The sequence below is a fragment of the Mobula hypostoma genome, chromosome X1 (assembly GCF_963921235.1).
Source record: "Mobula hypostoma chromosome X1, sMobHyp1.1, whole genome shotgun sequence".
NCBI classification, from domain to species: domain Eukaryota; kingdom Metazoa; phylum Chordata; class Chondrichthyes; order Myliobatiformes; family Myliobatidae; genus Mobula; species Mobula hypostoma.
In genome coordinates, this window is record NC_086128.1 from 30,582,376 (window position 1) to 30,598,340 (window position 15,965).

The following is a 15,965-nucleotide window of genomic DNA, read 5'->3' on the forward strand; positions in this document are numbered from 1 at the left end:
AGATCTCAGAGTTACCAGATGCTGCAAGGATATTTTATTCCTTTCAAAGTATCACTGCTATTCATGATGTTAGGCTTTGCTTTGTAGGAAGAACTAGCCTTGTTGACTGGATTGATGTTCAGGTTAGTCATTGTCACTGAAATACCATGATTTTGGAGAGTGTGGGAGGGATGGATTAGAGCACATGATGGCAGTGCTACAAGTGAGAAAGTCAATGGCACAACTACAGGTAGCAATGAATGAACCTGGAGAAGGTAAGAGGTCAGAGGGCAGGATTCAGGTGGTCTTCAGACTAAGTAATAGACATCTGACCAAAGGACAAAGAAGAAGTGGCTAAGGTTCATCTCAGTCATGGAATTTATTGAGATCAGGACACCTTGGGAAGAGGCAGAGTGCTGAGAACTAATTATTCAGGATTAGAGAAGGAAAACCAGAAGCCCCCTTCTTCACCACCACCCCTACCCCTACCTCTCCCCCCCCACCCCAAGTACACTGATGACAGAATTGTCACTATTCCTACTGATACCAAACATTTCATGGCCTTTGTTGTAGGTCTTTTCCCTGCTTTCACTTGGCCCATTCCTGACATTTCCCCTTCCTGACTTCTCCATCTCCACTTTAGGAGACAGGATATTGAACAATATTTAAAGCCACACCCTAACACAGCTATGTCAACTAGGTCTCTTTGAATCCCTTTTCACGAGAACTTCCAATTTTCTCTACTTTCTGCAACTCCATTTCTGTTCTGATAACATTTTCCTCTTGTACCTGAGCTCCTATAATGTCTTATTTGAACTTAATCACGGTTTTGACCCTTTATCAGCGTTGACAGTGCTTCCCGTATTCAAGGTTTGGAGTCCAAGGTCCTATCATTGGCAAGTCCTAGGGGTGACACTGAAGATCAAAGCTCAAAGACCAGAGTTCGTGCTGGAATGTGTGGCACCCCAATTTACACAAACATGTTCCACTATGTTTTGATGTACATGTGATATACAAATCTGAATTTGAATCTAATCTACTTCTGGACTCAGGCCCACATGGAGGAGATATCTCTTGCCCTTACCTGCCCCACCCCCAATCATTTACATTCAACACGTCATCTACAGAGCCCAAATCCTTCAACATGGTGGTTCATCAAGACACCTTTCCCCCTTCTGGTTCTCATTGAGTATTCTAAAGATCCTCCACCTTTTGTGACTCCCCAATTCACTCTTCCATCTTCAATCTCCACACCTCACAGTCCCTTCCCATGCAGCTGCAAAAGATGCCAAACTTATTCTTTTATCTCTTCCCTTATCATCCAGAAACAATTATTTTCCATGTGAAGCAATATCCACATACTTCGTCAATTTGGTGTTCAGTGTATTCTCTTCTGCACTGGAAACCAAACATAAATTTGCTGACCACTTCCCCTTGTTCTACAAGGGTTACCTTGGGTTTCCAGTTGCCTGTCATTTGATTCTTCATCCAAATGTCTTTGGCTCCTTATGCTGTTCCAATAAAGTCCACCAAAGAGTCAGGTAATAGCTTCTTTCATTTAGGTATGTTATAGTCCAGACAAGTTTGAATTCAATGGTTTCAGATTACCTGATGTTGCAATTTGTTTCCAAACTGGTCAGTTCTGATGAATGGTCACCAACCTGTAACATTCATTCTATTGTTTATCACCACAGATGCTTTCTGACCTGCTGACTATTTACTGAATACTCCTTTACTTCAGACTTCCATTAACTTTCACTGTAGTGTAGCAACTAGTGCAATTGCTTCACTGGTGAGGGTTTGAATTCCACATTCCAAAAGATATAGTTAGGGTTAGTGAGTTGCGGGCATGCTATATTTGTGTTGGAAGTGTGGCGACGCTTGCAGACTGCGCCCCAGTACAATCCTTACTGCATTGATCGTTGATGCAAAACAACCTTTCATTGTATGTTTCGAGGTTCATCTGACAAAGTTAATCTAACTTTTTTTCCTTTTCAAACTGCTGTCTGAGTTGGATGATCAGCCATGATCATAATAAATGGCGGTGCAGGCTCGAAGGGCCGAATGGCCTACTCCTGCACCTATTTTCTATGTATTCAATTAGCATAGGCTTTTCTACTCAACCTCTTCCCACAAGACAAAGCCAGCATTCCACGAACTAGCAATAGTCCACTGCATTTCCTCAAAAAGCGAGCAGAAGCTTCTTAGACAGAGTAACATAACAATTAAAGGTGCTGTCTCACTGCCTCCGCAACCTGGGTTCAACATCGACCTCAGATGCTACGTGGTGTGGGCACATTCTTTCTGTGGTCATCTGGGCTTCCACTACATGTTCTGATTTCTTTCCACATCCTGAAGTAGAATGGCAAGTTAATCGTCCAAAGTAAATTGCTCCTAATGTTAGCAGGAGGGAGTTGAACAATTTGTGAGAAAGGGTATGAGGGAATGGGATCAAGGGCTGGCATAGACTCAATGGGTCAAATGGCCTCATGCTATATTATAATAAAGTATAAATATGGAGACACTAAAACTGCAACAAAATAATTTATGAACATACTCATGTAGAGATATTGAAGGAAGGGAGCTGCCAATCCTTGCACACTGAGGGTGAAGAGAACAAAAACAAGTACACCAATGCTTCAGACACAATTATATTTTAATAAACATTTAAACATGCCAAGTACAAGGCATTGAACACCTTATCACTGTGCTCGAATGGAGATTTCATTTGTGTCACTAATACAGAAGTCCTGATGACACGATCTATTTGAATATTGCTTTAATTATGTTTCCTAATCAATAGAAAAAGATTTCTAAAATGTTTAATTTAGACAAGATGACATTTTTTTCCATCATTTTCAGACTCTGTAACTTTTAAAATGACTCCTATAAGTTACCTCCACACCTTGCTCAGTCTAGTTTTGCTCAATCTCGGTGGCCAGAACCAATCCTGTGGCTAATGGACTCGCCACACAAGTCTAAAGTGGGTACTGGATTTTCACTTTGATGCCAGTGCAGACTACTTGTGTTGCTGTGTGAAAAAGAGTGCCTGACTAGCTAATCACAATGACACAGTGGTAGGATAAACACATTGCCATGGAGTGGATGGAGAAATAAATGTACTGACGTTTGGCTGAAATACTCAAATTTCAGCTGAGCTCTAACCCACAAGTGTAGGAACCAGAGGTGCCTCTCATTAACTATTGACAGAAAATGTGCTGTCATCAAGTGCAAAGGAGGCTGGGCATTTTAAGGTGGGAAAAATATTAGGGGTGTTCTACTTGTTCTTCATAGGTCACTGATGAATATTTCATGAATCTGGTTTCACTAGGGGGGAAGTGGTGGCAAAATTGGGAGAAATTGGCATTCAGTCCACAGTAAAATGAGGCTTGGTGGGACCAATAGGATTTTCTCATTTCTTCACTATTTAAATAAAATAACAAACATTTGGGAAAAAATGGAGAGGTGGTCATAGAGCAAAACTAATCAACAGAAAATGAGAACACGAGGAATTCTGCAGATGCTGGAAATTCAAGCAACACACAAAGTTACTGGTGAACGAAGGGTCTCGGCCCAAAACGTCGACTGTACCTCTTCCTAGAGATGCTGCCAGGTCTGCTGCGTTCACCAGCAACTTTGATGTGTGTTAACAGAAAATGAGGAATGCTATAATCAGGGGTATTGCCAGTCTAGTTCCACTTCCCAATTCCATAACCCTACTGGGGAAAATCTGCTGAAATTTACTCTTTGTAACTATGGTGGCAGAATCTAGCAGCAAAGTAACATTGGTTGTTCTCAGTGATATTGGAGGATACAAACAAAATTTTCAGCAATTCTCACTCACAATCAAAAGGTACAATAGCTGGTCTATTACAAGTACTGTATAAAGATCGCACTATATTGGTTCCATCCCTGCCTTACAAAATGCCCTTTTAACAGTGCAACATCACTGAAGGGTATAAACTCCAAGGGACATTCTGGAATTTGACCTCACATTCCTACAGGGATGAGATAGTGTGTGGAAACGAGGGTCAGGAAGGTACTTCAGAGAGGTTTGTATTCAGGCATTTGCTTTTCCAAAGTAACAGCAATTTTGGCATAGAGCAAAACTTTTCCGAAGTTAGTGGTGGGATACCAGCAAATTGGCTTTTACATTCTGCAAAGAACCAACATTTTGCAACAACTTGAGTGAGCAAGGCATGGAAACAATGGTCAATGACCAATTGCCCTTCACAGACATGACCTCTCCACTTCTCTCACAGCATGGAAAAGTGTCCAAAAGTTAAATCTGCTTAATGTGCAACTTTATATTCCCATATGAAAGACAGCTCAATGTCCACCTCCCCATTGACCAACGCACAAGATTTGCTTGGAGATGATTACAGGCACCAATACATTACTAACTGAGTCATCAGATAATATCAACAATGTATAAAAGTGAAATCTCCAATCACAACTGTTGTAGTTGAAAATAAATATTTAATTTTGACTAAGATATTAAGAGAAGCTCAAAGTGCATTTTTTCTCTTATGGTATCATGTCATGCTTCATTTTGAGTTATGTCCTAGTCATGATTTAAAGATGTGAATGGGTCTAAGCTCTAACTGAGCCAATGTTGAGTGGAACTTTCAAAAAGGTCATTGTTTTGCAAGCATCATGGAATAATGCAGAGTGCAGTAAATGTAACATTTCTCCCCCAGAGGTACACAAGGCCAATTGACAGCATTACACAACTGCAGATGTTGTGAAGTGAAATGGTGGGAGAAGGGTTGGGGGAAAAATTAGGCAACTTGGGGATAAAAACATTCTGCCAACTTGACAAGGGCTTTGCATTATTTCCAAACAATCTTCATCCCATGCTAGCTTTCTTTCTTTTTTAAAAAAGTGAAAGCAAACCCAAGTCAGTACCTTAAAATTTCCCACAGCAGCATTTGAACAAGGGATAGAAATACTTCCATGACTGGACAGAGACTGTTGGATGGGGAGAGTCCAGACCCAACTGTGCCATGAAGATGATTAACTTGGTACTCCGAGCAGGATGAAGCCAAGTGGATTTTCTTCATTCAAAGCCATCTGAACAATTTCAATTAGTTCAATCTTGGTAGGCTGCATTAAAAGGTGAATATTTTTGCACTTTACTGCTTTTTCTCAACCTACCTCAACATTGTGGTCCACGGCATTCATTTTGGATATCATGTGTCTTAGGATCCATATTGTACAGATTTGATTTTGACCATTTTAAAACAAATCTTGCTCCAACTCGAATGACCAGAGTCTCAAAATGTTACAGAAGCAAATGAACAGAGATACTATGCTGAGAATGAGTGATCAACTAACACTTTGTTAAAGTACATCGAAGTGAGAGGTCATGAGGTCTGACCCTGTTTGTTGTCTGCCTGCAGACAACTCTTCAGGGAGGTACAAATACCAGCTTTATACAAACTCTGGGTTTGGGTAGGGGTGGAGGAGATCAGGCAGCAATAAAGCCATCAAATGATAATGGTGACCGACATCCACACTTTATTTAAAACGGTTCCAAATGCATTATCCAAGGTTTTCAGGCTGCACACTAACAGTGTACACAAGGAGCCTTCACCAGAACGAGAAGGAAGCTCCAAGCCCTCGGAATGGTTATTACTTTAAAACAATTTTCCTTCTGTACCTTCATACATCTTCGTTCCAAGGCTCTCAATCAGTGCCTCAGTATCTCAGCCGAGGAGGAGTCTTAATTCAGCTCCTGATTAAAAGTGCTGCAAATGTGCAGTAAATTAATTTCCTTTATTCATCTTTACAACCCACTGGTTTGATGGTGAGCACTAACTAACCATATAACAGGTCTCCTTTTAAGTTTAGAGATATTTTGACTTATTCACAGCAATTTAAAACAGTGATTTGCAGATATCTCTCCCGGCCAAACTACTCATAGTTGTGCTTATTCACTAAGGGGCAAGAATCTCAAAGCAATGAAAGGATTTATAATCTATATTCTTCACACAGGAGGCCAAGTCAGTGAATATCAGGAGCCACAGTGGAATCTACAGCCAGTCCTTGCATAACGTTGACCATTATGAAATGCTGAACAAAATTAGTGTGATCCCACCACCAACTATCCCCACTACTTCACCCAAGCCAAGAAATATTTAAAGCAATTGTAGTACCTTGCAATTCCCCCTAGTTGCTCCCATTATAAAACTGTACATCTCAAACTTCCTGCAGCTCTGCGTGATGGTAAACATGAGCAATGGCTTCCAAGAAAAATGATCCATTAGGTTTTAGTATCTGACTGTAAATGGTAACATGAGATGTATAATCAATGGTTCAGTGCAGAGAATTTCAAAGGTATTGCTAATATCCAGCCTCTTGCTAAAACTACCTTGCACCTTGGCCAACATGGACGAGGAAAACTTGTGATGAAGTGGAGCCCTCTTACATCTGATGTGTAAGTAGGCAAGAAAAGGCCAATGGATTGGTTATCCATTCCCTCCATTTACAACTTGTGGAACCAATTCCAAGGTCCAACAACCAACCCTTATCTCACCTCTTCCACAGCAGACGTCAGCTAAGACAGCAAAGACTGGTGATCAAACCCAAGCCCGAACCATTCTGGTTACTGCCTCACTGGATCAAACAGAGCTAAGACTTACAGCTACTCAGCAATGTAGATGGGAATTGTAATCTTGTGGTCAACACTCCATAAGCACGATGAAAAGCATATGCTTGCTCCCAGTGTGATTCCAATGCATTACTAGCACTGTTAAATCAGAGAGAGTTGCAATGCTCAGCAACTTTTTCACAAGCCCAATGTCGTTCAACCAAGAGCAGATGAGTGCTGCCAATGTTACGGTTCTGGGAGCTGAGGACACTCCAGTACTTCTTAAGGCTGATTTATACTTGTGTGTCAACTCAACGCCGTGACCTATGCGCGCTGTGAGCATTTATACTTGTGCGTTGGTGTGTCTGCGTCGCTCTGCAATTCGGGCATGTCGCGCATGTGCACACACCTGCCCGCGCAAGGCTTCATGGTCATAGTAGTCTTTCTCGGGGTAAACAAGTTTAACACAAGTATCTTTTTTCGTAAAAGCGAAATGTGTCCTCCATAATTTCGGAGGTCTGTAAAGCTTTATGGAAAGCATTGCAGCCAGAGTTCCTTCCCTGCCCTTCAGTCGCCCAACGGGAAGCTATTGCAGCGTAGGAGGAAATGTGATGCTACCAAACAGACCAATCACAGTTGTTGCGGTCTGCGTTGCTGTGACACGTAGCTACATTTTGGGAGAGGTGTGCGTCAGGCTATGGCGTAGGGATCCGCGTAGGGTTTGCGGCGACGCCGTACCTACGGCGTCGAGTTGACACCCAAGTATAAATCAACCTTAACAGACTACAGGTCAGCTCTCCCATGGAGTTCAGCATGACCGCTTTTCACGAGTGCAGTCTGCACACCAGGACTAACAACAGCAGAGTTCCAGCTGAGTAATGCCAGAACTCACACTGGAACAAGAAAAAGTGACATCACTGGGTTCACTTTAATCACAGTTCCACTTCCCTCAGCTGCTGTGGTGCAGCACCCACAGACGCATGTATACTATTGCAAAATGCATCTCAGGCTCTGTGATAAACTTGCCAGTTCATCCTACAAACTTTAGCAATGAAAAGTTACAAATGTAAATAACTGTCATTCCACGCTCAGTCAGGGCATCCTGACAGTACTTGACACCTCAAGCTAACACCCAATGGCTCTTGACCATTTATACCCACTGAACACCTGGCTCTATAAACTCCTCTAATGGGCCCCTGTGACTGCTGCTCGATTGCCAATACATGCTGTGTCTTGTTAGCCACAACTTAATAATGAGCTCCAAGACGTCTCACTAGTCAAGGAAAAGAAAATACAACTTGCTAGTGAGATGGCATTTAAGAGACTCCTGTATCTTCCTAGAGCTTTTAAAAAAAAATCTTTCTTGAAGAATTTTCCAGTTGTTTTCTTGAGACTGAAAACAATCTTTGCAAATGGCAAGTGCCATTTTAATCACAGGAATACAAGGGCTCCCCCTCAAAACATGCTGAGAACCTGCAAATACATAGAACCTGGAGGATGAAATGCCACCACTGTTGAAACATCTCTAGTGAGGCATTATCTCAGTCTATACAAACACATAATCTTTGATTGAAAAGTGATTGCATACAGTGCTGTAACATAAAAGATTGAATGCATCTTTTTTAACATCTGCTAGACATTGTTTCAATCCTGCATTGCATCATTGGTCCACTGCAGGGGGCATGTCCAAAATGGAGATTTCCAAACCATTCCAAACGTACAACTGGTTTATCAGTTCCAAGAAATTAGCAGAGAGGGAGGAAATTGCTCGAGGAATTCCTTCTCACTGCAGACCACCATTGCTCATGAGATCTATATCTCAGAGTACCTCTGTATCAAAGGGAATCTTTACCCTGTGTGGATGCCAATTACAAATTATAATCACAAAATCCCACTGTGTTAGCAGTCAGACCATCAGTAGCAGTGAAGTGACTCAAAAGATGAGGAAAAAAATCACCTCCCAATAAATATACACTATTTTCTTTTAAAATAAAGCTTAGACTTTCTTTGAAAACTAAAATTCTTCATAAAACAAACTGATAAAATATTCTTATAATCTATGAAACTTTCAAACAAAGATGTCCATGAACAACAGATGTGGAGACATTACATTTATGTCAGGTGATATGGAAGGTGTAACAACCTTAGTGTATTTCCAAATAATGCACTTTTGAGTTAGCCAGAAACCCACACCCTTACTCCCTTGCGCTAGAGTAGGGAGGAACAATCAGCAGCACATACACTGTGCTTTGGACACAAGTGTGCTCTTCTCGTATAAAATTTAAGGCACCTGCTAGGAGGTAAACCTGAGAAGCAGGGTTGGTGTGGCGAGGGGGAAGGGAACAGGAGGTGGTGGGACCTTAAGTGGGATAAGGGAGGTGTAAAGACTTTCCACATGGCCCAACGCACAACTGGGCCCTCACCACAGCACTGGGTTGTCCACCTTTGAGAATCCAGGGTCTTTCCTCAACTCCCAGTAAGTACCGTTGCTTATCCATGACTCTTTTCCACTGGCATCAATGTTTTTTCTGAAAAAAAAGACAAAGGTGTGGCTCATTAAATACAGAGGGGCAGATGGGCAACAGACTGGAAGCCATTCGTGCTCTTGGCACTGAAGCAGGAGTGACTTCACGTCTCAATGCAGTTTTGGAAGTGCTGCCTTTCAGATCATCCACTATTTGGAACCAGAACTCATATAGAGTGAGGGGCCCATCAAGGAAGCAACTCAGTTATCAGTTCTTTGATTATTTGCAGGTTTGTGCATTCATCATGAGGTCAGCATTTAGTGCCCTTTGGAAGTGACGGTCCTTTTGAACTGTGATAACCCTTGCGGCAAAGTTGCTCTGGGATTTAGAACCAGTGATAAAGGAATGGTGAAATTTCACCAAGTCAGGATTTTGTACATTTTAGAGTGGAACCTGAATAAGAGATTGGAGCAGAATCGGGCCATTCAGCCCATCAAGCCTGCTCTGCCATCTAACCATGGCCAACTTTTCTTAACCCCATTCTCCCCCTAACCCATAACCCTCGTACCAATCAAAAATCCATCAATCTCTGTCTTAAATACGCCCAATGAGTTGGCCTCCATAGCCCTCTGTGGTAATAAATTCCAGATTCATCACCCTCTGGCTTAAGAAACTCCTCCTCATCTCAGGTTTTAAAGCAATGTCCCTTATTCTAAGGCTGTGCCCTCAGTTCCTTGACACACATTCTACTAGAAACACCCTCTTATTTCAGTAGCTGGTAGGTTTCTTCTTGGCGGTCTCGACATGGTAACAGTGGTTTGATTTCACAAGGTCAGTCACTTGCTCTCATGTGATGAATCATGGAAACAAAAGGCCATCAACCAAGATCAAAGTGAACCAAGCAGTCAACCCTTGAGCATGGCTGCGAGACTTTACAGGAAACGCATCAAACAGCAAGTGTTTCCATAAGATTTCTGCCGTCACTCATTGGCATCAAGGTAAAACCTGGAAATGCTGGACAGAACCTATCTGGTCACGATCCTGAGGGCACAGTTACACTGGACAGGTGACATTCCCACACAGAATGCCAGCTCCCTTATAAAGACCTAGCACAGGATGACCGGAGAGTTGCGTTTTTTTGCTTTAATTGTGCACTTGTCTGGATAACTTATTTTTTTTCTTGTGAATGCTTTGTATTGATGCCATGTGCCTGTGATGCTGCTGTAAGTTTTTTAAAAAATTGCACCTATGCGTGTGCTCTTGTGCATTCAATAAACTTGACTTTAAACAGGGATATCCAAGAAAACGATACGAGGATTTTATCAAAGGCAGCCTCACACAGTGGCCTTCCTGCAAGAGAAATGGAGTCTTGTGCCCAGGACAAAACAGGCTGGTGTGTTTTGATCAAACGGGTCTGCGTCAACTTTAAAGAGTCCCAGAGCCGGAGGAGGCAAGATAACCTCAGCATCTGTGCCTGCCATGGCACCTCACCTGTATCCTTCCCCCCACCCCCCACAAACCAGTCTCTGAGCATGCACCCCCAGAGCTGGTCTTGCCAACCACACCTGCACAAAAGACATCATTGAACTCAATGGGCAACCCATGTCAAAGATGTGAACTTATAGAAATGACAACTCACTGAAAACCTGATAGGACGGACGCTGGAAAAGCAAATAAAGAGTTCTGCACTTCGAGAAGGCTGTGAAAACATTGTGAAGAATGAGAAGTGACCTCATTGAAATGTACAATTTTGTTTTGTGTGGCTTAACAGGGTAGGTGCAGATGCTGCCCCCTGGCTGAGGTATCCAGAACCAGAGCTCAAAGTTTCCAATTAGGGGGCTGAGATAATAAGTATTTTAGCATTATTGATTTACTTATTTTTTATGTGCATAGTTTGTCTTCTTTTGCACAGTGATTGTCAGCCTTTGTGTATTGTTTTAAATTAATTCTATTTCTGTTCTACTGTGAATGCCTGCAAGAAAATGAATCTCAAGGTAGTACATGGTGACGCATGTACTTTGAAAATAAATTTACTTTCAACTTTCCTTGCCCGGCAGGCAACAAGCCTTTGATATTCTCCATCCAAATGGCTGCAGTAATTCAGTCACTGGCAGATTGGAGAGGGGGATTGGGCAAATTATTAACTGAATCAGGGAATATGCACGGTATTCCTGCTGGAAATTAGTCCTGAGACAGTGAATGGGGAAAGCAGGTACAAGGGACAGAGATGGCACACTCTTGCTTCCGCTTGTTCTGCCTCATGCCTTGAATAAGGTGGGGTGGCAGGGCCCCCAGAGATCGGGGTTCAATTCCTGCTGCTGTCTGTAAGAGGTTGACCACCGCGTGGGTCTCTTCTAGGGACTCCAGTTTCCTCCCACATTCCAAAAGATATACGAGTTAGGATTAGTAAGTTGTGGGCATGCTGTGTTGGTACTGGAAGTATAGCGACACTTGCAGACTGTGCTGGCCAGTGACACAAATGACACGTTTCACTGTATGTTTCAATGTGCATGTGACAAATGAAGCTCAAAGTCAGATGCTGGTGGCACAAGAGACTCCAGATGCAGCAACAAAATTGCCCTGATGTAGGGACACAAACCAAAACATCGACAATTCTTCCTCCCCCCCATATAATCCCCAGACAGATACTTGAACCACTGAGTTCCTCCAGCAGACCGCTTGCCATAGCAGGCAGGTGGTGATGCTGAAGATCTCACCCTCTCCTTCACTCCCACTTTTGGCATCTGCCTAGCACCAGCGTCACAGCACCGCAGTGCACAGCCTCTGCCATAATGGGAACAGTAGCCCTGACCGCTGTACCTAAATGCTACTTACGTAAAAAAACGAGACTGGTACACCATGTTGTTTTCTTCCATGATCCTCCTCCTCTCCCTCTGCAACTGTTCAATTCTTTGCTTATGAACCTCTGCTGCGTCCACATTACCCTCCTCAAGATATCTGAAGTTAAAGAAAATACATATAAAAAAAAACAAGGGGCTACTGGCAAAGACTTGCAATACGAGGAGTGATTGATAAGTTTGTGGCCTAAGGTAGGAGGAGTCAATTTTAGAAAACCTAGCACATTTATTTTTCCTACATTTACACACTTAGTCCAGCGGTCATGGAGCATACGGATCCCTTCTTTGTAGAAGTTGGCGTCTTGGACCTCCGGAAAGTGGTCCACAGCAGGTGTGATTGATAAGTTCGTGGCCTAAGGTAGAAGGAGATGAGTTATTAACTTCAAACTTTCTGCGTAATCACTCAAAGAGTTGAACTGCACATGCAAGTAACGAGTGCTGTATAACTCATCTCCTTCTACCTTAGGCCACGAACTTATCAATCACCCCTGCTGTGGACCACTTTCCGGAGGTCCAAGACGCCGACTTCTACAAAGAAGGGATCCGTATGCTCCATGACCGCTGGACTAAGTGTGGGAAAATAAATGTGCTGGGTTTTCTAAAATTGACTTCTTCTACCTTAGGCCACGAACTTATCAACCACCCCTTGTATAATGGAGAGGCTTCCATGTTTGACACTGGGAAACTCGGCCCTGAAAGGGGAAGTAAAAAGTTATGGAATCATAATCATTATGTTGCTTGGGTGGCTCAGTAGCATAGCAGTCAGCACAATCGCTTTACAGGGCGACCGATCACAAATCTGGCTTTGACTCCCACTGCAGTGAGTAAGGAGTTTGTACATTTTTCCCTGTGACCACATGGATTTCCTCCCACATTCCAAAGACACAGTGTTATAAAGCAAATTAGTGAATTGTGAGCATGCTATGCTGGTGCCGGAAGCATGGGAACACTTGCACGCTGCCCCCAGCACAACCCTCGCTGATTTGATTTGGGCCACAGGACACATTTGTCAAAGTACATTAGAGAAATAACATTAATATTTAACATTTTTGCTAGAGTTCTGGATCATTGACCAAGGGACAATCCCACCGTGGCAGATACCCGAATTTAAATTCCCTGATTAAATAAAACTGCAATCACAAGTTAAAAGCTAATTTCAATAATGGGAATCATAAACTTGATGGATTATTGAAAACATCCATCCAATTCACTAACGTATTTTAGGGAAGGGAATCTGTTGACCATGCATTGTCTGGTCTCTCTTCAACCCCTGGCCCACCAACACAGTTGATTCTTAACTCAGTCAATTTGGAGATAGACGAGTGTTGTCTCCCCTGTCGCTCTGGAAAGAGCAATACCTGTCGCGCGCGTGTGTGAGTGAGTGAGTGAGCGAGAGAGAGAGCGAGAGAGAGAGAGAGAGTGTGAGCACGCGCACCTGTGGGATGTAGAAAATGTTGGCGTGAACAGTTAGTTTTTGATGGACTGTAGACCATGGACTCTCTCTGGGGGCATGGTGGGTGGTGAGATTGCTGATGCCTTATGCTAGAATAAGTGGGGGAAGGGGAGGGGAGAGCATTGATGCTTCTTGTGTGCAAAGAAGGGAGGGGGCTTTGGGGTTCTTATGTTTTCTTTCCTGTCATTCATTTTATGGGTTTTTTCTTCTGTTGTTTTGAGGATATCTGCGGAGAGCAAGAATTTCAGGTTGTATATTGAATACATTCTGATATTAAATGGAACTAATGAACTATTGAAATGAAATATCTCCATCCTCTGAATCAATTTGATAAGGATTCATAATCCCTTTCAGAAAGATTCTGATGTCTATTTGAAAGGGTTAATTTCCCTGGGCTAGGAGGAGGAGACAGTGGGCAGCCAATCACACGTGCTCTCAAAGCGTAGAATCAGATGCAATGGGCTCAAGCAGTGTTTTATGTTAGGATGGCTCTGGATCTTTGGTCAACCAGCCAGATGTTCTGCCAGCTGCAATTAAGGCCTGTTCCCTAGATGCCAGGAGCTGGTGTCTGATTAGCTCAAATCAGAATATTGGGGGAAAAAAAAACCTGTCCCACTGCCAGCTTTGCACCAACATTTTATTAACTAAGAAATATTCCAAATATATTTTGGTGAGATTCAATAGACCTAGAACTCACAGCCTAACAGATTGCTGAAAGCCAACACCATCATCATATTTCCAAGTGCCTGACTGTGGCCTAATGAATACCCTGCCACCACCAAGATCTTGTCACTAGAACAAGGCTGTTTACTTGTGCTGCACACCAAATGCGCTTTGAATTATAGTTTACTAACCTATTTGTGGTAATATTTTGTTTTATGTGCTGTGTGAGATAGGTTTTGTGGGTGCACTGTGGTCTGGAGGAATGTTGTTCCGCTTGGCTGTAAATACGTACAATCAGATGAAAAACTTGAACTTGAGAAAAAAAACTGATTGCAGGAACAAGTGCCGGAAACAGAATTTCACGTTCACTTTTCGTCTTCACTAAAGGGTCTCCCTCTGTATTGTAATTTTCCAAGTCTATGGTTACATGAGGTCTGGTGAAGACATGCAGTGAAACCTCCTTTGGCCTACGCCCCCACCTCCCAAGCAAGCCCTGAACCAATATGGGGTTACATACTAAATTAAATATTTAGATAGGCAAGGGATGCTTATGAGCCATGCAGTGTTGACACAAAGGCCTTGGAGAGTGTGCAAGGGCAGGCGGTAACATCTTGGTCAGCAGGAATGAGTTGAGTGGAATGGCCTGGTTCCATGCATGAGTCCTCCTTTATGACTGTATCTCCAAGACTAGTTGTTCCTCCTTTTAGAATTGTAGCATGGGAACATTTACTTGATTTTTTTTCCCTCCCCGGTTTAAGATGGTGCTACTGAAGTGGTGTGATAGCTTTCTGGTAGATCGAAATGTAGGAGATTTGACTAAAAACACTACTTATAACATCTTTTCTGAAGGAAATTGTGGTGAACTACCGCCACAAACAGTGAGGAGGTAGGCGGAGGCAAGGCTGGTCGGGGTGGGGGAATGAGCCATGCTGGGGCAGTGCGAGGCACAACTTGTTTGAGCCGGAGTCGGCCACGGAGTTCATATTGCCGCTGGAGATGGAGTGAGCGATTTGGAGAGGAGTCAATGTGGGAGTGTTTCAATGCCCGTCCACCTAATCCGGGCCGATTCGGTGAGATCGAGAACGGCATTGGGCTGGGCAGTCCACGTGTATCGTGGTGCCAGGGTCCAGGTCCTAGAGCAAGGCACTACCCAGTGCTTGGACAATTTAAACACCTCCACAGATAGTCTGGAAGGCTGAGCATCGGGAACGAAGGCGAGGGTCAGGGTGATTTTGCTCGCTCTCCCACGAATGTTCATTCCTTTCTCGGCGGTGCCAAGGCTGTGAACTGATCCAGCCACTCTGTGCCTTTGACCTGCTGGTGTGATGAACTGGGACCGAGGCTTTGGCCTATCCCGGCTGCTCCAGGAGCATATCTGGGACTTAGTCTGGTTCAGAAGGCTGTTGGCTGGTGTCTATCATTTGCATGGTGTGTGTGTTTTTCTCCCCTCCTCTCTTTCTCTGCGCAGTGGTTCCTGGTCTTTTTTGTTTAAATTAGGTTATTTGGGTTTCTGGCTTCGTGGCTGCCTGTAAGCAGACAAATCTCAAGTTGTGTAAATTCTTTGATAATAAGTGTGCTTTGAATCCTTGATGTTTCAGTGTTTCAAGGATGGTGTGCTGCTGTAGTGAAAACCACTACAAGTGCAAAGTCCTTCTATAAATAAATCAACTTTGTTAGTTTAAGTACCCCACTCTCCACTGACAACACAGAATGACCGAGAGAAAGATGGATTTCCTAAAGACTGGATAAACAAGGGATGTTCTCCTTGAAACAGAGAAGGTCAAGAGAACAGAAAACGGTGGGTATGCCCAGCAGGTCAAGCAGCATCCACAGAGAGACAGTAGTTAATACTTCATCAGAACTGAAGGTGGTCATTGACCTGAAACATTCATGTAGCTTCTCTCTACAGATACTGACTGATCTGTTGAGCACTTTTTTTTAAAAAAAGAAACACT

The 15,965-nt window shown here is 43.1% G+C and overlaps 1 protein-coding gene across 3 annotated transcripts in view; it reads right to left on the minus strand.

The window, feature by feature from the left end:
- Positions 1-2,625: 2,625 nt before the first annotated feature.
- The window catches only part of LOC134340542 (oxysterol-binding protein-related protein 6-like), a 128,035-nt gene continuing 114,695 nt past the window's right edge, over positions 2,626-15,965 (minus strand). For all 3 annotated transcript variants that reach the window (XM_063037907.1, XM_063037905.1, XM_063037906.1), the window contains 2 exons: positions 11,872-11,994; positions 2,626-9,099 (listed from right to left, as the gene is read on the minus strand). In XM_063037907.1, coding sequence (XP_062893977.1) covers positions 8,991-9,099; positions 11,872-11,994 — 232 coding nt within the window. In that variant the 3' untranslated portion in view covers positions 2,626-8,990. The remainder of the gene's footprint in view (positions 9,100-11,871; positions 11,995-15,965) is intronic.